The sequence below is a fragment of the Rhinolophus sinicus genome, chromosome 2, assembly GCF_057876585.1.
Source record: "Rhinolophus sinicus isolate RSI-liver-muscle chromosome 2, RSI-T2T, whole genome shotgun sequence".
Taxonomy (NCBI): domain Eukaryota; kingdom Metazoa; phylum Chordata; class Mammalia; order Chiroptera; family Rhinolophidae; genus Rhinolophus; species Rhinolophus sinicus.
Genome location: NC_142502.1, coordinates 175280349 through 175303423, shown reverse-complemented (window position 1 = coordinate 175303423; position 23075 = coordinate 175280349). Strand labels below are relative to the sequence as shown.

The window sequence follows — 23075 nt, the reverse complement described above, 5'->3', positions numbered from 1 at the left end:
ATTTAAAAAAGTAAAGTTAACTTAGGACTTTTTTTTTTTAACCATGCTTTTGAGACTTAACTCACATACCACATGATTTATGCATTTAAAGTATACAATTTAGTGTTTTTTAGTACATTCATTGAGTTGTGCAACTATCACCACAGTCGGTTTTATAACATTACATCACTCCAAAGAGAAACCCCATACACATTAGTAGTCATATTGTGCCCCATTCTCCTACACCCTGTCCCTGACAATCACTAACACACTTTTTATCTCTATAGATTTACCTATTCTGGACATTTCATATAAATGGAATCACGTAATACGTCATCTTTTGTGACTGGCTTCTTTCATTTAGCATAATCTTTTCAAGCTTCATCTGTGTTGTAGAATGTATCAGTACTTTGAATTTAATTAAATAATAAGATGTCTTATACAGAAATATTAGCATTAGAGTTTATAATTTTCTTTGTCACAAAAAGATTTTGTTAGAAACACCAGTCCAGTAAAAAATGAAAAGACTGATTTTCTAAGTGTATCAGTTTTTCAAAGACTATAAATGGCGAAAATCCATACTTACCATATGTGCTACCAAAGTATACACAGATGTCCATCCTTCACCTATATTTGGACAGCAGCTAGTTGGAAACCTTATTTAGACAGAACACAGTAGTGAATGAGAAAGTGAGCAAAAGAAGCCGTTCTGTAGTCAGAATACATGTTTCAAAGTCCCTTTCCTGAAGCTTGTGTACTTTTTTATGAAAGAACTCCTGAGACTTCAAGACTATTTACTTAGCCATAATAGCTTTGGAAATCTGGTTTCCAAATTATGAAAAGGAATATTGATATTTACATCATAAAATGATAGTGACAAGTAAGGAAAAGGATGACAGAGTAGAAAACAAAGATGAAATAATAAAGTTCTCTGGGTATATTTAGTATTAAGGCAAATCCACATGCATCAGTATGTCCATGGGATTTTCCTATATTGTAGCTTAATATAGTAAAATATAAACAGGGTCCCTGAATTACAAAGAAACATTAAATGTGGTGTACTTCCCCCCTTTTCCTGTCTGTCCAGGAATGTCTTCCGTGCTCTTTTTAAAAATTATTTCATTATTAATAACCTTTATTTTTAAGAATAGTTCTAAGTTTACAAAAGAATTGAGCAGAAAATATACAGTTCCTAATATCTTCATCCCTACCAGAGTTTCCTCTATTATTATTATTTTGTATTAGTGTGGTATATTTGTTATAATTGGGAAACCAATATTGATACATTATTATTAACTATAGTTTACATTTGGGTCCACTCTTTGGGTTGTACAGTTCTATGGAGTTTGACAAATGGTGCTAATGTATATAGTGGTGTGTTTTTAATTCCATGTGCCAGCTGTTAATTGCTGGTGTATAGGAAAGCACCTGGTTTTGTATATTAATCTTGTATCCTGCAACCTTGCTATAATTGCTTATTAGTCCCAGGAGTTTTTTGTTGTGGTTCATTCTTCGGAATTTTCTATGTAGACAGTCATGTCATCTGTAAACAAAGACAGTTTTATTTCCTCCTTCCTGATCTGTACACTTTTAATTTCCTTTTTTTGTCTTACTGGTTTAGCAAGGATTTCCAGTATGGCATTAAAGAGGAGTGGTGAGAAGGGACATGCTTTTCTTGTTCCTGATCTTAGGGGGGAAAGCATCTAGTTTCTCACCATTAATTATCATGTTAGCTGTAGGTGTTTTATAGATGTTCTTTATCAAGTTGAGGGAGTTCCTCTCTATTCCTACTTTGCTGAGAGTTTTTATCATGAATGGGTGTTGGATATTGTCAGATACTTTTTCTGCACCTGTTGATATGATCATGTGATTTTTTTCTTTTGTGTATTGATGTGATGGCTTACATTAATTGGTTTTCTAATGTTGAACCAGCCTTGCATTCCTGGAATAAATCCTACTTAGTCATGGTGTATGACTCTTCTACGTATTGTTGGATTCAAAATGCTGATATTTTGTTATCTGTGTTCATGAGAGATATTGTCTGTGAGTTTTCCTTTATTGTAATGTCTTTGGTTTTAATATTAGGGTAATGCTGTCCTCATACAATGAGTTAGAAGTATTTCCTTCTTTTACTTTCTGGAAGAGATTGTAGAGAATTTAGGTATCATTTCTTCCTTAAATGTTTAATAGAAATCATTCATGCCTGGTGCTTTCCGTTTTGAAAGATTATTAATTATTGATTCAATATCTTTAATACATGTAGGCCTATCCATATTATTGTTCCTCCTTATGTGAGTTTTGGTAGATTGTTCCTTTCAAAGAATTGATCCATTTCATCTAAGTTATCAAATTTGTGGGCATAAAGCTATTGTGCACCTCCACACGTGGTGCTCTTAAACTCTGAAGAACCTAGACTATTTCTTACTCATCTTTGTATCTCCCTACCACCTAGCATATAGTAGGTACTAAGTAAATGTTGGAATGACTTGAATTAACATATGAAATTTAGTAGAATTTACCTACCATATAGATAAGATAAAGCAATAAAACTTCAGCTACTCTGGATGCTCAGCTTTATTGGCTTTGCACTTAGTAATTAGTAATTAAGTCTAAACTACTTTCTGAACAGAAGAAACAAAAACTGGAACACATAAAGTGGTTCTAATATTATCTAATATTTGAGTACTTACCGTGTGCCAGTGTGTATGCTGGTCCATACTGTATACCAGGTATAGACCTTTATATGTATTTGCATTTAATCTTCGCAACAACCACGTGAGGTAGGTGGTAGTATCTGCATTTTACAGACAAGGAAGGCACATCACATAGAGGCTAAGTGTCTTACCCAAAGTCGGCATGGCTTAGTAAAGGTACCTAAACAAGTACGAAGGCCTGAGCTTTTGGAAGGTAGCCTCTACTGTTACACAGCCGTACTGTTAAAGAAAGGAGAGAATCTTTAGTGCTGTGAGAAATCATCTTAGGGTGTGATTATTTTTGTGTAAGAAGTATCTTGTCATGGCCTTGGAAAAGTCATAATTAACACTGTATGATAATATGGAGTGTCTTAAGAGTAGATACAGGGAGAATTACCTAGAAGAGTAAAAAGAATGTACTTAAAACATTGCCCTGAGCGTCAGCAATTTATTAACAATGTAATAATGGCTACTTTGAGAGACAGTGTAGCTCAGTGAGTAAGAGTGCAGATGTTAGTATCCTGGCTTCAGTTTCCAGCTCTACCTCCCAATAGCTCTGTGATCTTGGGCAAATTACGTAAGCTTTTTTTTTGTCTATTAAATGAAAATAAAAACAATACATGCCTTTTAGAGCACTGTGAGGATTGGATGAGTTAACACATGTAAAGTATTTAGAATACTTCCTAACGTATTAATAAATGTTAGCTATTAAGATAGGCTTTATAGCTTATCATGGTTAGGAGCATAGACTTGGAGGACAGATTAACCGGGTTTAAATTCTGTCTCTGCCACTTACTAGCTGTGTAGCCTCAGACATGTAACTTAACCTCTCTGTGACTCATTTTTCTTATCTATAAAATGTGGTTGAGAGTATCTACTTTATAGTTCCTGGCACAGTGTATGAGCTATAAAAAGTGTTGATCATTATTTATAGAATCTGAGAAGTTGTATCTCAGTACACTTATGAATTTTCTGTATGACTTCAAAAAAGGTCAACCAGAAACCATCTTTTCTATCAACCAAATTTCCTATATACTGTAAATACAAAATAAAAACCAGTAAATGGGAGTGGGCAAAATGGGTGAAGAGAGTCAAAATGTACAAACTTCCAGGTGTAAAGTAACTAAGTCATGGGGATATAATGTACAGCATGGCGACTATAGTTACTAATACTGTATTGCATATTTGAAAGTTGGTAAGATAAATCTTAAAAGTTCTCATCACAAGAAAAGAATTTGTAACTCTGTGATGGTGGATGTTAACTAGACATTGTGGTGACCATTTTGCAGTAAATACAGATAATCGAATTATTATATTGTACACCAGAAACTGATATAATGTTGTATGTCAATTATACTGCAATTTAAAAAAAGAAAAAAAAAACAGTAGAGTATTAAACCACTACAAATGAAAGTGTTCAGTGGGAAATCTCTTTCTGAAATATGCAAAGTAGCAAAACTATGATTCTGACTGGTCCTGGTGGATTATCACCTTTAGTTTCAAGAGTGCTTTCTATTACCAAAAAGTACATTATAACCCCGTTTAAAGCCATTTTGAGCCCTTTACACAGAACACATTTTTTTACTCTTGACCAGTGGTTTTCAACCTGGTGAGATGTTTCCCACCCCTACCCCCTGCCCCCCCCACGGCAAAATGGAGATATTTTTGGTTGTTACAACACTTTGGGGAAGGAGGAGTATGCATGCGACTGGTATCTATGGGTCAAGGGCATGGATGCTGCTAAACATTCTGCCCTGCATAAGACAGCGCTCACAACAAAGAATTATCCCTCCTCAAGTGTCAGTAGACTGAACTTGAGAAAATGCTGCTCTGAACCAAAAGGATTAATGACTTCTCAAGGTCACGTATCTCTTAACTTAGAAGAGGGTCAAAACTGTGGACGTGGAGGTAGTAGCATCTCAGTTCAGCATCCTTTCACTAGAACAATTGATGTAAATTTTTAGAGAATTAGTAGTCAATAGTGCTTATTTTTCTTTTTTTGTGTGTGTAGGGTTTGTGAAACAGGATCTGACAACCAACCTCTCAGTGATAATCAACAAACTACTTGTGAATATTTTGTTGACAGCCTTTTTGAGGAAGCTCAGAAGGTTGGTGCCAAATGCTTGTCTCCCACTGAACAGAAAAAACAGGTAAATGTCCCTAACGTTTTTCTCTTTCAGTGTTTCTCAAAATATGGACCGTTTACAGCAGGGGTGTCCAAACTGCGGCCCACGGGCCAACTGTGGCCCGCAATCCATTGTTAATTGGCCCGCAGCAAATTCCAAAAGTATATTTAGTTTACTTAAATAAACCAGGTGAGGCAATACGTACTTCACCTCGAGTGAGTGGCCCGGCTGTTTGTGTATTTTACCGCATATGGCACTTGGTGAAAAACGTTGAAAAAAGTTTGGACACCCCTGGTTTAGAGGGTACATGAGGTCAAAACTGTTTTCATAATAATAATAAGGTATTACTGTGTTTCCCCAAAAATAAGACCTCGCTGCACAATCAGCTCTAATGCGTCTTTTGGAGCAAAAATTAATACAAGACCCGGTCTTATTTTACTATAATATGAGACCGGGTCTTTAATATAATATAGTATATAATATATTATAATACAATACAATATAATATAATGTAATATAATATACTGGGTCTTATATTAATTTTTGCTCCAAAAGATGCATTAGAGCTGATTGTCCGGCTAGGTCTTATTTTCGGGGAAACACAGTATTTACTCTGTCATTGTGCTGACTTTAGTAAAGCTGCTGGCACCTCTACTGGTAATTCTTGCTTGTACTTGTAGGGAGAAAATAAATGCTAGTTTCAATGAAGAATGTTCCTGATGAAACAGTGAAACTTAAAATGTTATTAAATCCTAACCCTTCAATACACATCTTATTAATATTCTGTGTGACAAAAAGTGAAGTACACATAAAGCATTTCTGTAGTATACAGAAGTATTGTACTTTTTATTAACATGATGCATTTTGTTTCTTACTGCTGTGCAGGTAGATGTAAGTATAAAATTATGGAAAAATGGATTTACAGTCAATGATGATTTCAGAAGTTATTCTGATGGTGCAAGTCAACAGTTTCTGAACTCCATCAAAAAAGGGTAAGCAATCTTTGTAAATAGGGTATTTTAGGTGTGTTCATTTGGAAGAATCCTTTTTAATGTTGTTTACACATCCTTACACATTCACAGATATTTTTTCTTTTATAAATTCAGATTTTCATAGGATGAGTTTTCTTAAGTGAGCCACAGCTATAATTTTGAAAAAAGTGTAGGAATTTGAATTCTGATCAATCCAAATCTGACTTTAATTAATTTTGCCAAGTATTAATACCACATCCTAGTTGTTATTTAATATTTATGTTTAAATAAATATCACTTATCATGGTGAACACTTCTTTAGGTATATAAATGTTGAATAACTATTGTGTACACCTGAGGCTAATATAATATTGTATGTTAGCTATATTTTTAATAAAAATCTTAAAAAATATATCTCTGACTATCCTTGTATTTAATTTTTTTAAATAATAGCTTTATTGAGATATAATTATCCTACCATAAAATTCATCCCTTTAAAGTGTACAATTCATTTTTTTTTTAGTATATTCACAGTGTACAACCATCAGAACATTTTCATCAGCCCGAAAAGAAACCCCATACAATTGTGACTCTCCATTTTCCCCTCCCCACAGCCCTACACAAACACTAATCTACTTTCTATTTCTATGGATTTGCCTATTTATTGCCAAGTAATGTTTCATTGAATGGCTATATCACATTTAGTTTATTCATTTATTAGTGGATAGACATTTGGGTGATTTCCATGTTTTGGTTGTTATGAATAATGCTGTTATGAACATTCATGTACAAGTGTTTGTATGGATGTATGTTTTCACTTCCCTCAGGTCTAGGAGCGAAATTGTTGTTAAACTAACTCTATGTTTAACTTTATGAAGAAACACCAAACTACATTCCAAAGTGACTGCACCATTTTACATTCCCACCAACAGTGTATGAGAGTTCCAATTTTTTCACATTGTCACCAAAACTGGTTAGTGTCAGTTTTTTAAAATTATAGCTATCCTAGTGGCTATGAAGTGGTATCTCATTATAGTTTTGCTGTGCATTTCCCTAATGACCAATGATGATGAGCATCTTTTCATGTATTTATTGGCCATGTGTGTATCTTCTTTCAAGAAATGTCTATTTATGTACTCTGCCATACAAAAAAAAAAAAAATGAAATCTTAACCATTTGTAACAACATGGATGGACCTAGAGGATATTATGCTAAGTGAAATAAGTCAGACTGAGAAAGACAAATACCATATGATCTCACTTGTATGTGGAATCTGCAGAACAGAATAAACGAGCAAACAAAACAGAAATAGACTCAGAGATATAGGGAGAAAAAAATTGATGGTTGCTAGATGGTAGGGGGATAGGGATGGGGAGAAGGTGAGGGGATTAGAAAGAGCAAATTAGTTAGACACAATAAAGTCATGGGGATATGAAATACAGTATGGGGAATATAATCAATAATGTCGTAAAGATTTTGTAGGGTGTCACATGGGCACTGGACTTATCAGGGGGATCACTTCATAGACTGTGTAGATGCCTGACCAATAGTCTATACACCTGAAGCTGAAGTAGAATAATATTGAATGTCAACTATAATTTCACGGGATGTAAAGTACAGCATAGGGAAGATAGTCAGTGGTATTGTAGTAGCTATATATGATGTCAGAGGGGTAGTAATTGGGGATGTTATCATTTTGTGAGGGGTGTAAATGTATAAACATTACGTTGCTTTATACACCTGAAACTAATAAAAAATAAAAGTTAAAAAAAGGAGGGTAAACAGGGTCAAATATATGGTGATGGAGGAGAACTGACTCTGGGTGGTGAACACATAATGTGAGATATAGATAATGTATTACAGAACTGTACACCTGAAATCTATGTAACTTTACTAATAATTGTCACCCCAATAAACTTTAATTAAAAAAGAAAAAAAAACAAATTGGTAATTACAAAAGAGTCACAGGGATGTAAAGTATAGCATAGAAAATACCATGAATAATGTTGCAACAACTATGTATAGTGCCAGGGTTGTACTATACTTATGGGGGGCGGGGGAATGACTACATAAATTACATAAATGTCTAGCCACTATGTTGTACATCTGAAACTAATGTAAAATAGCATTGAATGTCAAATGTAATTGAAAAAAATAATTGAAAACAAACAAACAAAAAAATCTATTTAAATCCTTTGTCTCTTTTTTTCCTTTGCCTACTTTTAAAATTGGATTATTTGCCTTTTTGTTGAATTGGGAGAGTTTTACATATATTCTGGACATAGGTTCCTTATCAGATATATGTTTTCAAAATATTTTTTCCCATTCTTTGTGTTGTCCTTTCATTTTCTTGGTGATGTCCTATGCACTTGATCTTAGCCAAAAGGCCGAGAAGCGATTGGTGATGTCCTTTGAAGCATAGAAGTTTTAAATGTTGATGGGGTCTGATTTATCTGTCTTTTCTTTTCTTACTTTTTTGCTCTGGCATCTTATCTAAGAAACCATCGCTTAATCCAAGGTCTTGAAGATTTACTCCTATGTTTTCTTATAATTGTGTTTAAATTTTGACCAATTTTTCTGATTTCTCTTTCAGGATAGATTGCTAGACAGTTAGTTAATGAATAAAAGGCATGAACCTTCTTTCTGCCATTGATGCTCATATTCATGCTTCTGCTTTCCAAAAAAGATATCCAGTATTAAATTTCTATCCCATGACTCTCCTTAGTGCATGTTTTTAGGTGTAACATCAGTTGACAGCACAAAGCCCCTTTTTTGGTCAATCTTTATTTCAGAAAGGTTGATAGCAGCCAATTTTCAGTAGATATATACATATACAAAAGGTCGGACAATTAAGTTCGCGAATTTTCCACTCTGTAAGTGCATGGTGGAAAATTCACAAATTTAATTGTCTGACTTTTTGTATATATTTCTGTCTATATGTATAATGTATACACAGATATCAAATTGCTTTATAATATATAATTAATTTTGAACCTTTTTCAAATTTATACAAAAGTTGCAAGTATAGTACAAAGACCATTTTTTCCTAAAACCATTTGGGAGTAAGTCACTAAAATGATGCCTGTTTAAGCAATTACATATTCTTACATAAGCACAATACAACCATCTGTTGACATATTACTACAAATTACTTCTCAGACTTTAAGATTCACTGTTTGTCTTAATATTGTCCTTTATAACAAAAGCATCCAATTGAGAATCACATATTTCATTTAGATGTCATGTTTCTTTGTCTCCTTCACAATGGAACAGTTGCTCAGTTTTCTTCGATTTTTTTTTTTTAATGACCATGACAGTTGAAGATTATGGACCTGGATTTATAGAATGTCTCTCAATTCAGATTTATCTGATTTTTGTCTTCATGATAAGATTAAGATTACACATTGTCAGTGGGAATATCACAGAAGTCATGCTATCCTGACTTTAATAGTAATTTACTTTTTGCATTTCTTGATAGTTTTACCCATATAGCATGGATACCTAAACATGTTAATGGAATGTGTTTATGTTTTATGTCTACTCAGCGTCTTTGGGATAGTTATCCATGTTGTTGCATACAGCTATAGTTGGCAGTGTAAGAAAGATGGATAAATTTGATTATGTAAATATTAAAAACATATATATATATGTGTATATATATATATATATTCTAAAAGACACTATATACAGTCAAAAGACAAATGCCAAACTGGGAATACTTGTTACACATATGTCATATAAATGGAATATATGCACACTTCCCACAAATCAGTAAGAAAAGATGGAAAGAATGTGTTTGTGTCATTTGATCTACTTTATAACAGAATAATAGGAATAATAGAGTGCTTTTGGTAAAAACGAATGACATTCACATACTAACATGCAAAAGTTTCTGTGGTATATTGCTAAAAAGAAAGAATTTTGCAGAATACAGAATACTGTGTACAGATTGATACCATCTGTGGCAAAAATTAAAATAATTATATGGAGTTTTACTATAGAGAGAGAAAATCTAGGAGATGCAACATCAGAGTTTTATTAAAGAGTGGTGTTATAAGGACCATCACTTTCTAAGTTGATTCGTGTTTATATGTTTTATGCCTTATTTTTTTTTTAGAACAAGCATATATTATTCTTAATTAAAAATTTTTGAAATGTGACATACAGAAAAGTACACAAATCACAAGTCTATACTAACAAGTTTATATTATTGCAGTTATCAGAAAAAAATCATTTTATAAAAGTTTGTTAAAATTAGTAATTTGTTAAAAATTTCACTGTGTAAGTTAATTGCTTACGTATCAAATATATTCCATAACGTAAACTTTCAAGTGCTCATTAGAAAGAACCCTATCTTTAAAGATCCTAAGATCCAAAACAGGTGTCTGTCCCAAATTCTGTGCAGCAGGCCTATGTTTGTGAGTAAAACAGAAGAGCGGCATTTGTGGCCTACTAGACAAAGCCCCAGGCTGAGTCCAAGTCCTGCATTACTTTCATCTCTCTGTTAGGAGGATGAAATGTGAAAGCATTTTGTAAAATTCTAACATGTTTAGTATTTTATTTGTCATTTCCAGAGTCAATCTGTGTTTTCACTTAAAAAGTGAAATGAGAGCTTGATTTTTCTAGCACACTATTAGTCGTATTCAGACACCTATAAAAATGATCCAATGCTTTAAATTTACCTGAATAACTCAAGCTCTTCATGAATTTGTAGTCTTAAAAATTATTCTATATTGTTCTTGATTTTTGGTATTTGTACTGTTTAACTACATTTTTTTAAATGCATTCAGTTTTTGATTGTCAAGAATGTTCTATGCCTCTTATTTCTACATATTTTTTCCATTCTTTTTGCATATAGAATGTGTTTTTCAGAGAAATAAAAAACACATTGGTAGCTTTATTTATCACTTTGTTTCTTTACCTTCCAAGGGAATTACCTGTAGAATTACGGGGAACTTTTGATAAAGAAGAGGTGGATGTTAAAGTCGAGGATAAGAAAAATGAAGTATGTATGTCCACAAAGCCTGTGTTCCAGCCCTTCTCAGGACAGGGTCACAGACTGGGAAGGTGAGTACACTCCTGATCCGTGCTTTCCATAAGCACTGGCTTGACTAATAGTCAGCCCATCACTATATTACCGTATAGACGACATATAGAGAGTTTATCATTCCTCCCACTGGAAATGAGATTTTTCATGTTAACTTTTATAAGGACTCCTAAATTATATTTGCCGTAGTGTAAATTAACATACGCTGGCACTACACTAAAAAATCATGTAGACTTTTTTTATTGATCAAATCAAAAGAGCCTGGTTTATTTGAGGACATTAGGCAAAATTGAATGAATGAATCATTTTTTTCTCCCTTACTCCCACCACTTGAGCTTTGCCATTAATGTTACAGAGTATATACGCTAGCTTTCAAATATAGGGTTCCATTTTATACTTACCAGTGCTTTCAAAATTGTGTTCTGTGATTAGTATCTGAATTATGAGGTAATAGAAATGAAAAAAAATGCCTGATAAACTTAGTATCAGAGTTTTCAGTTATTTTCAAATTTTGTAGTCTTCATTATATGTAACTATACCTTATGACAGAATATGCAAGGAGCTTAGATACAGAATCACTTTTATTTTTATGAATTCTCATATCAATTATCAAGATTGATTAAGATATACGAGATCTGACAATTAAGTTCGCAAACTCATCCTAGAAAAAGTGCTACACACCTCCTTGCTGAATATCACTATGGTCACGTTCGAAGTACTCCCCTTGGGAAACTATGCACCAATGCCAGTGCTTAGTCCACCCTTCAGAGCAGTTTTGGAACTCTTTCTGGAATGGCCATCAGAGCTGTCATTGTATTATCCTTGATGTCCTAAATGTCATCAAATGTCTTCCTTTCAATATTTCCTTTATCTTCAGGTAAAGAAAGAAGTCATTAGGGGCCAGATAGGTGAGTAGGGAACATGTTCCAACAGTGATTTGTTTACTGGCTAAAAACTCCCTCACAGACAGTGCCATGTGAGCTGGTGCATTGTCATGATGCAAGAGCCATGAATTGGTGGCAAAAAGTTCAGGTGGTCTGACTTTTTCATGCAGTCTTTTCAGCACTTCCAAATAGTAAACTTGGTTAACTGTCCAGTTGGTATAAATTCATAATGAATAATCCCTCCAATATCAAAAAAGGTTAGTAACATCGTTGCAGCAAGTTCACGAACTTAATTGTCATACCTTCCACATATCTACACATATAAAAATATCTAGATGTGACTTTCAGAATGGTCAGGAAATATTATGTTTCTTTTCCTTTATAAATCAAGGACTAACTTCTGTAGAGAACTTATAATTACTTTTAGAAATTTTAACTTGGGGAGAGGTAAAGGTAAAGCCCATATTATTACCCAAATAATACACTAACAGTATACTTATGAGTATGAGTATGTAGCACTCTATAAGCTTGCAAATTACTTGGATATGCATAATTTCATTAGATTTCTACAATCATGTGTTGGGCATAAATAATATTAATAGTTTTATGTTATTGAGGAAACAGCTGTGACTTACTAAAATCTTTCTAAAAGCTATACTTAATATAAAATTTTTGTAGTAATTGTTTAATGATAAAGTTCTCCTTAATGAAAAAACATGCATCTGACTTTGTTGTCTGGATTTTTTTAGCGCCACACCAAAAATTGTTTCTAAAGCAAAGAGTAATGAAGTTGAGAAGAAAAAGAATTTGTGTACAGTGCCACTAAACAACCTAGAACCCATCACTAATATACAGATCTGGTTAGCCAATGGGAAAAGGATTGTTCAGAAATTTAACATTTCTCATAGGTAAGTTTTTCATTATTTGCCTGATTTTTTTCCCTAAGTTTAAATTTCATTTCTTCTTTCCAGTTCAGTAAAGAGTTGTTTTTAAGAACTAACCGAGGACCTTAATAAACTGTTCTTTAAACATAATATATTATGACAGTGGAAACTCTTGGACATTAATAAAATATTTTCAGTCCATTTTATGGATTATCATTCTTATCATTTGATTAGTTTTCCTGTTTGGATACCTAATTTTAAAAGAATTATTTTTAATGTTTTAAATTCAGTCATTAGCATTATGTACATATTTTTCTGTTCATCATGGAAAAAGAATGAAAATACAGAAAAGTATTGAAAGAAATTGAAGTCAATTTAAATTCCATCACCCAGAGATAATCACTATTATCAGTCTAATAGATTTTTCCAGTCTTCTTAATTTTTTTTCATTTTAATTAAAAATATCAGTGTAATAGATTTTTCCAGTCTTCTTAATTTTTTTTCATTTTAATTAAAAATAGGTTTCCTTCTTTATTCAAAAGCATTTTAAAATTTGGAGGGAAATATTATACCTATTTATATATACATACGTAGTGAAAATAATAATAATAAAATAAACACATATGTACCACCTAGCTCAAAACATACCAGTATACTTTATGTGCTTTTCCCTGATCATCTCTTTCCTTTTGTGCAAGAGATAAATTCTATTCTAAATTTGTGTTAATCATTTTCTGCTTGATTCATAATTTTAACAAGTACATTTGTATCCCTAAAAAATAATGAGTTGCTTTGCTCATTTTCAAATAATTAGTTTAAATTTTACAACAATCATAAGCATACAAAAAAGTTTTGAGAACAATATAAAGAATTTTTTTCCTAACCCTTAAAGAGTAAGTTGCGAATCTGATCACCCACCACCAAAAATACTTTAGTGTTACGTTTCCTACAAACAAGGACATTATCCCACATAACTGCAATTCAGCCATCTTTAGATGGAAATTAATATCGATACACTTTTACAACTAACATTGGGACCCGACCAGGTTTGCCATTTAATCTATCATCCTTTATACCCAAAGCCATTCAGTATCACACATTTCATTTAATTGTCATGTTGCAGTTTGAAGTAGTAGTTCCGTGGTCTTTTCTTGATTTTCATAACCTTGTCATTTTTTAAAATTACAGACCAGTTTTTTTAATTTGATGGTTTCTCATGATTATACTTAGGTCACTAATTTTGGCAGGAATATCACAGAAATGATGCTTTGTACATCTCATCACATTCTAGCAGGTGGTATCATTTAAAGCCCAAATGTCCCAGATATAGTTAGTGAGACCTCCTTAAAACTTTTGACATGTTCGTACCATTCTTTGAGCATTTCCTTATTTTCTGGCACAAATTTTTTTTTCAGGTTTATTCTTTTTCTAAGAAGCCCTGGTCCATTTTAGTGGACAGTGGTATTGAGAAGCCAACATTTGGGTACAAGGTGTACTGACTGCTACTTGGATCCCAGCACTCCCAGGCCCTCTGAGTGGACAGAGCTAGAGGTGTCTACACATACACATATATACAGGGATACACACACATTTACACCCGTCTTTCTGTATCTTTGCATCTCAGAAACCATGAGTTCACATAGATACTTCTATTTCAATCCACCACGACCACAGGGTTTATTCTAGTTTTCCTCTTCCCATATTTGTAACTGATTTCTCCCACAGTGAGAAGCCTAGCTCCAATTATTCTTAATATATTTATTTATTGGTCAGTTCTCCATATGTAACCCATCTCCTTTTTCCACCGCTGCCTTCTTCCCCCACATGGAAGCCTTCCTCACCTGGCTTGGCCTTTAACTCTCCTTGTAGTTCTCATGGAGAGCCTTTCTCTTCCTGCTGGGTCTCTGACACATCATCCCAGGCCACTTCAACACCCCATGCCAATGACCTTTCCAGAGTGACGGGCTCTGGCACTCTGTGCTGCCTCTCCTCCCCATGCCTGGACGCGCTCTTCACCCCTTTCCGTTTCTGATACAAGCCAACTGCAATTGGCTGTTCCTCCCTAGGAATGCTCCTTTTATTCTGCTGAGACAGCCTGCTCTGTACCACCTCCTCCCTCCTCTCAGTTTGGATATACTCCTCACCCCACTTGGCTTCTGACACTACACTGGACAGCTCTTCTGTGTGGACACACTCCTAACCATACCTGGGCTCGGAACACCCCCCTTTTCTCCCCCGTCATGGACGCCCTCCTGGTGTAGGTCAGGCTCTGACACCATGCTGGCAGCCCCTTTCCCGTGTGGGTAACTCTGGTTCCCTGTTCTAGGCCACCAAACTCCCTCTCACTTCTGGCCTGGATGTTCTGCCCTACTAATGTGACTTTGGGACTGAATTGTTCAGTAAGGAAAGGAAAAGGCAGTTGGTTTTTTGTTGTTGTTGTTCATGTGAATGGAATCATATTTTATGTGTTCTACTACAACTTTCATTTTTTTCTTTTTGCTTGGTATTATGTTTTTGAGCCTCCATCCATGTTGATGTCTGCAACTGTAGCTCATTCATTTTCATATCCATTATATGAAAATAATTATCCGTTCTATTTTTTATTGGTAATGGTCCAGGCTTATATTTGTTTGTATGGATGTATCAATCAGCATGTCTCAGTAAACAGTCACAAAAATCTCATGGCATAGAATACTAAGTCTTTCTTTCTTATGTGTCAGCTGGTGTGGCTTTGCTGATCTCAGCTGGGCTCATTCATACGTCTGCAGGTCATCTCAGGGACCTCTGATTTGAGCTGTAGGTCCGTGAGTTTAGTTGCACACCTTGTGTCTCTCATCCATCTTGAATGACAAATTACCTGCCCTTGTTCTCATAGTAAGGGCAGAGGCACAAGAGGGCTGGTCCCAATAAGCAAGCAGTTACTTGTATCACAGTACTAACACCCCATTGGTCAGAGCAAGTCACATGGCCAAGTCCTATTTATTGCATGGTTTGTGGAAAAGACTATCCTTTCTTGACCCAGTGGCTGTGGCATCTTTTTGTAAATCAGATGGTCTGTTCTGGATTTTCCATTTTGTTTGATTGGTCTGTCTATCTTTCCTTTTGCCAACTCCACATTGTCTTAATTACTCTTACTTTATAATAAATTAAATTATTGCTTTTTTAAAAAATGCTTATTTTAGCTGTTACCTAGAGAGTTGTACTAAAATCTCCAGCTATGATTGTGAATTTGCCTATTTTTCCTTTCTTTCTGTCAACATTTACCTTATATTTGTTAAAGCTATATAATTAGGTTTGTACAAAGAGAATTGTCTTTTTCTGACCTTTTTAGTACTAAAAGAAATGTCTCTTTTAATCCCTGATAATTTTTTGTTGAAATTTACTTTGCCTGATGTTAATATAGTCACATCAGCTTCCTTAGGATTTGTGCTTGCATGGCCTATCTTTCTCCTTCCTTTTAATTTTAACTTATCTACGTATTTATCTATGTATGTTTTTTTAAAGGTATTTCTTGTAAATAGTGGTTTGAACGTAGTTTTATATGTAGGCTCGGCTAACAGTCTTTTTTGGTTCCTGTTTTGTGTTTTTGTTTTGTTTTTAGCTATCATCGATTGAGGGCTTTCTATATGTTTGGCTCTCTTCGAGGCACATCACTTACATTATTTCTACATGTCAAAACCACCACAGACAGCTAGAATTACAGAACTGACTATCATAATAATAGAAGAAGCATATGTTTAAAATGGAGTGCTGGAATAGTCTGTGATCTAAATTCCCTTAAATAAAAGGAGGGCAAACTGAACATGTGGAAAATGGAAGAGAGGATTTGTTATTCCTGTCCAAGTTTGTTTCTTCTTAGGGAAATACAATATTTAATCTCAACTTCTTTGTCTAGAAAAACACTTCCGACATTTCCAATAACAGATAGTCACCTAGATTTTTTTATTTTCCTGAGTGATTGAAGCATTTAAAAACTTTGATTAGCCAACAGTATTTATTAAGTGATGATTAATCAGGCTTTGTTTTTAAGTTGGAATGTTTATTGCACTTTTTACAACAATAGTATATAGTATCCTGAACTAGTTGGATTTAAGGCTGCCATCTTGCTCTTTGTTTTCTCTTTACCCCATGTCTTTTTATTCTTGCCTCCTTTTAAGCTTAACAGGTATTTGTTATTTTTTATCCTTTTACAGCTTTTAAGATTTGCATTTCGTTATTATCTCAATGTGATCATAGAGATCACAGTATATCTTTTTTAATTTTTACTGCACAGTTCGTTTAATCTTTACTGTTGTCTTTTTATCTTTATAATCTTTGCCATAAGCTTTAGCCTTTAGTTATCCAGTTTTTGGTACCCAAATAAATACATGGGCCCATGCCCTAGTTGCTTTTGGTAACCCACACAGGTTTAATACAGTGGCAATTAGTAAATTTTAGTGAATTGATTGAATGGGAGAATTTTGTCTTTCGTAATATGCCATAGTTCATTATTTCTGAGTTGAACATTATTTTACATGTTAGCAACTGTGAAATGGGGATGCATCCCATAGTTCCTTGTTGACCATATGGCAATTATGGTCACAATTTTCTTTGCGTTAGTATCTGCCTCAAAGTATACAGAATTTGTCAGCTGAAGGAAAAACATCCCAGAGACAGTAGTGGAGCACTTTTCTAAAGAAATTGTATATCACCAACACACCTGGTGATACAGAGAGTGGGTATAATTTGGAAAAACACGTACATTAATGACCAAATCAAAAGTGACTCAAAGGATCCGAGTCTGACTAATGTTCGAGTATTAGGGATGACTTAACCATTTTATTCTACTTATATTATGGAAACACATGAGTGATTTGACAAATGTTTGTGTGACATTAAAAGTGCTTTCAATAAATATAAAATAAAAATTCTAAGTGTAAAGAAAATATCTTGTCATAATCTGGATTTTTTTTTTAATAAAACATAATATGATGTGTCTTAAAATCAGTGACATCTTAGATTTGATGAACTGCCTACACGCTTTCCCTCTCTAAATACATACACATTTACTTAGGTGAACATAACTTTGAGCTACCTTCAAGATTGCAATGATTCTATTACATAGTGTTCATTATACTAACTTAAATTCTATCTGCTCTAAGAATTTTCCTAATTGGGTTTGAAGTACAGCATGACCTGGAATTTAAGAGAAACCTGTGTCTAGGATTACTACTTGGATCATTTCTGATCCATTCAGAGCTAGATATGCAGACATATAAACTTTCTATTATAGAAACTTTGAGATATATACAAAAGCAAAGAGAAGATAATGATCCATCACTGAATTCCCACTCAACTATTTTTAAGCAAATCCCAGGCTTCATATACATGTAGTTACATGTGTAAATATTTCAGTATGTGTCTCTAAATGATAAGTGCTCTTTAAAAGTGTAACCATAATACCCTTGGCACACCCAAGATAATTAATAGTGATTCTTTACCATCACCAAGGGTCAACCTTTAAAAAAATAGCCCAAATGTTTCTATCATTATAATTTGACTACTGTATGTATTAACACAGCCAGATGTCTTTACAAGTTATTACTTTAAATTAGCTAATTCAAAATATTAATAGTTTGTGCTGTTTTACAGGATAAGCCACATCAAAGACTTCATCGAAAAATACCAAGGATCTCAAAGAAGTCCTCCCTTTTCTCTGGCAACAGCGCTTCCTGTGCTCAGGTTGCTAGATGAAACCCTAACATTGGAAGAAGCAGATTTACAGAATGCTGTAATCATTCAGAGACTCCAAAAAACCACTGAACCTTTTAGAGAACTTTCCTAACACTGATGTTTGAAACACTAATGGAAAGTTTGCAGAGAAACGATGGTTGTAAGTGGACATGCAAACCAAAATGGGGGAAAGGAAAAGTCAGATTCACTGGACTTTTGGCCTGAATACTATTGAACTCCCTCCGGATGAGAAGATTTTTAAATAAGTACAAGTTAGGAAAGTAAACTATGACTGGAAACTATATTCAATGCACTTTTTCCAAAAGACTACTCAGAAAAATACACTTATTTTCAAATACCAATTATTCAACATAAGATATATTAAATAGCTGTGTCATTTAAATCTTAATATGGTATAAATTAGCAAATATGTTCACAGCATCATTCATGTAAACACCATTCCAAAACAGCAGTCATTTATTTAAATGTTAGCTGTCTCAGAATTTTTAAACAGCAGTATGTTAAAGAAAAATTATGCATAGCAGGTTATAAGCATCAATGTAATTATTTTATACCTCAGACACAATCAAAAGGCTGGAAGGAATTGTTTTACCACAGCTATGCCTAAAGCTCAGTGTTCTCATTTTGCATTCCCTAAAGGCAAGATAGTCTCAAATATTAATTTGTCAACAGTATCTAAGACATATTTTCATTTCAGAATAAAATTCTATAGTTTCGTATAATTTCAGTATTAATCTGCCTGTCCACATTTCTACATTTTTGAGAAGTGTAATTTTTAAAAAATTATTTTCTCTCCAGGAACCCCAGTCATCACCTATTGTATTTTCTTTAAAAAATTAGGGATTTGTTCTTGGCTAATATTTGGAATAAGCCATTCATTTGCGACTATTTAGAATCTAATATTGTGTTGTCACATCGCTAATTAATATTTTTAAAATACATCATGTAAAGTATGGTTTTCTATTCCGTACATTAGAACCAACCTGTGTATACATGAAAGGATTATTTATTGCATTATGATGTCACCAAGGAAAACATGCTTTGTTTCTTAGACTTTAAAACTGATTAGACTTCAATATTTCACTGTCAGAGTAAATGCCCTTACCCAAAAATAAGTTTAGGAAGCTTTTTCCGCAAATGTTCTATTGAATTCTATTTCAAGTGAAATATACATTTATTAGGCCAAGGAACTAAGCCGTGCCTGTCAGCGGTGATGTAGGGCAGTGGACGATGGGGAAAGAGCAGTTCTCAAACTTTTTGGTCTCAAGACCTTTTGTTTATGTGGATGATATATATGTTATATTAAAAATGAAGTTATAAAAGACTCATTTAAAAAAATAAACACATTAATGTGAACATTTTTATGAAAAAAAAAGTCTATTTTCCAAAACATAAAAAGATTTAGTGAGGGCCGTGGCATTGTATTCCTTTTTTTGTAATTATCTTTCCTGTCTGATTTAAAGAAGACAGACGGACTCTCATATCTGCTTCCATCTGTTGTGATATCGCACATCATGTAGCCGCTAGTAAATGCTACTGTATATTCATGAGAAAATGAACAAAACAACTTCTTAGTACGATCATGAAAATAGTTTTGACCTTACAGACTCCCCTGAAAGAGCCACTCTTACAAAGCAATGGTCTGCAATTATTCTCAAGCCTTAGTGTAAGAATCACTTGGGAAGCTTTTCGAAATGCCTATTCCTGCCACCTACCACACACATTCTGATTCATTGTATCTGGGACGAGTGCCAGATCCCCACATTTTTATTCTCAAGTGATTCTTAGATATGTAGCAGAAGAACCAGTCTTGGAGAAATCCTACACCAAGCTTCCATCCTCAGAAAATAAAACCTGCATGCTTCACCATGACAGTGGAAGACTGCATTGAAATGGGGCTGCTAGACCTTTAAGTTTTCTCTTCGTCCCCCACAGTTTGTTCTTAGACTATTCCCTTTTAACGTGGAACTAATCATGACATAATCCTATACTTTTATTTTCTATAAGCACAGCTGAGACAAGCTAGAACATTTACGTGAAGTTTTTATTAAAAGCTCAGGAATAACAAAAAGGAAATACATATCCAGATGACCTGTTTTGTAAGATATATCTTCTGTTTGAAGACCACTGTAAGAATGCTTTCTTTTCTAGCTCCCAGCCTTCTCTACATGGTAGAGGGCTTTTTATAAGGAAGAGATGGAGGACAAAGGAAAACCTTTTCCTTTTGTCATTTGCTCTCAGAAACGAACAGATATATAATAGAAAATAAATAATGTCAGTAATATTTACAGCAGTGGTAGAGCCCTCTCCAGTGAAACAAAAATAATAAGGGGCTGGTAAGCTCGATGAATGTCTCTTTCAGATATAAAACAACATAAGATGATTATTAATATATTTGCAAGAATCTGTAAGAAAATGTTTCATACAGGCCTAGCATGAAGTATTTTATAATTTTCATTTGTATAACTACAATCATGTGATTCTCCATATATTTCTATAAGGGGATCTCTCATTGGAAATATTTGTCTTGTACCTAAAGAAAAGCCTCCTTTGTGGGTTTTCCAGTTTATAATTATTTAATCAGAAGACACATTGGAGGTTTTCTTGTGTGTACATGTAGACTACACCCCAGTGAGAAGTTCCTATACAGAAAGACCTGTCACCAGCAATAATATTCATTTTTGTAACTGAAAACTTTCACTAATGTGAATAATATTCTCAGAGTTTTTTTAAAAAATGAGAGTCATCTGATAAAGCTTTTTATCTGAAAGTTTAAAATTGTAAAGTTGTTAATTAAATGTGTAGAATACTCAAAACGTGTTTAGAAAACATAAACTGAATTTGGCAAGGGAACGCAAACTGGAAAATAAGCATCTTGGTGTGGAATATAATTTGACCTAAGCAGTTGTTTCAAAATCATCACCAGTTTCTTGAAAATCACTGTTAGGGCTGATACATAGAAATACACTTCTAACTTTACAGATTCTAATTTATTGGTTAAATTACTATGCATTATCCAGGTTATAAAAGTGATCTTATTTATTTTATACACTTCTCTCATTCTGAATATTTTTCATTATGTTTCAATGTGTTGAAAATATGGTATGTATGTATCTACTTTAGTGCCTTAAAGTACTTTGAAAGCAATCTTGCTAATGGTTAAAGAACTGTTGTCTTAAGAATGAAATACTATCTTGAAAAGGGCCTGTGAAATAATTTATACTTGTTTGTGATAAAATAATTGCACATAGTTACATTTGTCATTTTTATTTGGCGAAGTCATTCAGTTTAAGAATCCAACATTTATTAGGTGTCTTCTGTTAACAAATGTTATTTTCATTTAATACTCAGAAATGTTAAAATGCGATATTTTTAATACTAACTCAATGGTTGTGTTTATTTTTTAAACCATCTTTTGTGTCCTGAGTTGAACTACCATGGAGACTCCTTCTTTTGTTCTTCCTCTTTCTAAGTACAACCCATTTAATTAAAAAATTGTCCATCACACTAACTCTTCAAATAGCAGTGGTTAGTTAGTAGACTAATAGTTGACTCTTTGTCATTTGTTTCAAATATTTTTTGCAAAGATAATTCATATACATTGTAGAAAATTATAAAATGCAGATATGCTTAAATTATCTTTAAATCACCTATTATTCCACCATTCAAAGATAACCACAGATAACATTTTGGTGTGCATCTTTTGAGATATTTTTAAGTATCAGTCTTTAGTTTTAATTAGAGGCAGGCTTTCTGGTTATAGTTATCCTGCTGTTTATCAAAATCTAACTTATTTGTCTGTTAACTAAAAATTGCCTTAGGAACATGCTATTACTTTAAGTAGAAGAACAATCTTTAGGAACAAATGCCTTTTATTTTAATTACATTTCTGTGCAAAAGAAAATATGGAGGGTTTTCCCCCAAACTTTAAAATTAAAATTGTGGTATTATAGGCAACAAAGTACAAATACTGGGAATGAAGTGTTTCTAGACCTGGTAAAAATGCATATAAATTTAGGTAATTAAAAGATTATCCTCTAAAATCAACGACAAAGAAAGAATCCTCAAGGCAGCCAGGGAAAAGAAGAGGGTAACCTACAAAGGAAAACCCATTAGATTATCATCAGATTTTTCAGCAGAAATTCTACAATCCAGGAGGGAGAAGAACCAAATATTCAAACTATTGAAAGAGAGAAATTATGAGCCAAGAATAATATATCCAGCAAAGATATCCTTTAGATATGAAGGAAGAATAAAGACCTTTCCAGACATACAGAAGCTGAGGGAATTTTCTAATACACAACCTGCAGTACAAGAAATACTAAAGGAGGCTATTCGACCACCATCAACAGGGACAATTTGTGGCAACCAAAACTTAAAAAGGGGGAGAGTAAAGGCCTGAACCAGAATATGGGAATGGAGAAAGTAAGCGTGACTGAAGAAAATGGAATATTCTAAATATCAAACTTTCTTTTACATAAACTTAAGGGTAACCACTCAAAAAAAAAAAAAAAATCCAGAACTGAAATACAGACTGTAATAAAAGAAGAGACAGAGGGAAACATCATAGAATACCACCACACAGAAATAATAGACAACAACAAAAAGGCAAAGAAACAATGGAGACAGCCTTACCAGAAAACTAAAGATAGAATGACAGGAAATCCTCACATATCAATAATCACCCTAAATGTAAATGGACTGAACTCACCAATAAAAAGGCACAGAGTAGCAGATTAGATAAAAAAACTAAACCCA

General features: G+C 33.6%; 1 protein-coding gene across 1 annotated transcript in view; it reads left to right on the top strand.

Moving 5' to 3' along the window:
* The window catches only part of UBXN2A (UBX domain protein 2A), a 30501-nt gene extending 8802 nt beyond the window's left edge, over positions 1–21699 (top strand). Inside the window, exons 3-7 of the mRNA XM_019712771.3 lie at positions 4684–4822; positions 5684–5790; positions 10699–10836; positions 12450–12608; positions 18216–21699. Of these exons, the coding sequence (XP_019568330.2) occupies positions 4684–4822; positions 5684–5790; positions 10699–10836; positions 12450–12608; positions 18216–18408 (736 nt within the window). The 3' untranslated portion in view covers positions 18409–21699. The remainder of the gene's footprint in view (positions 1–4683; positions 4823–5683; positions 5791–10698; positions 10837–12449; positions 12609–18215) is intronic.
* The last annotated feature ends 1376 nt before the right edge of the window (positions 21700–23075 follow it).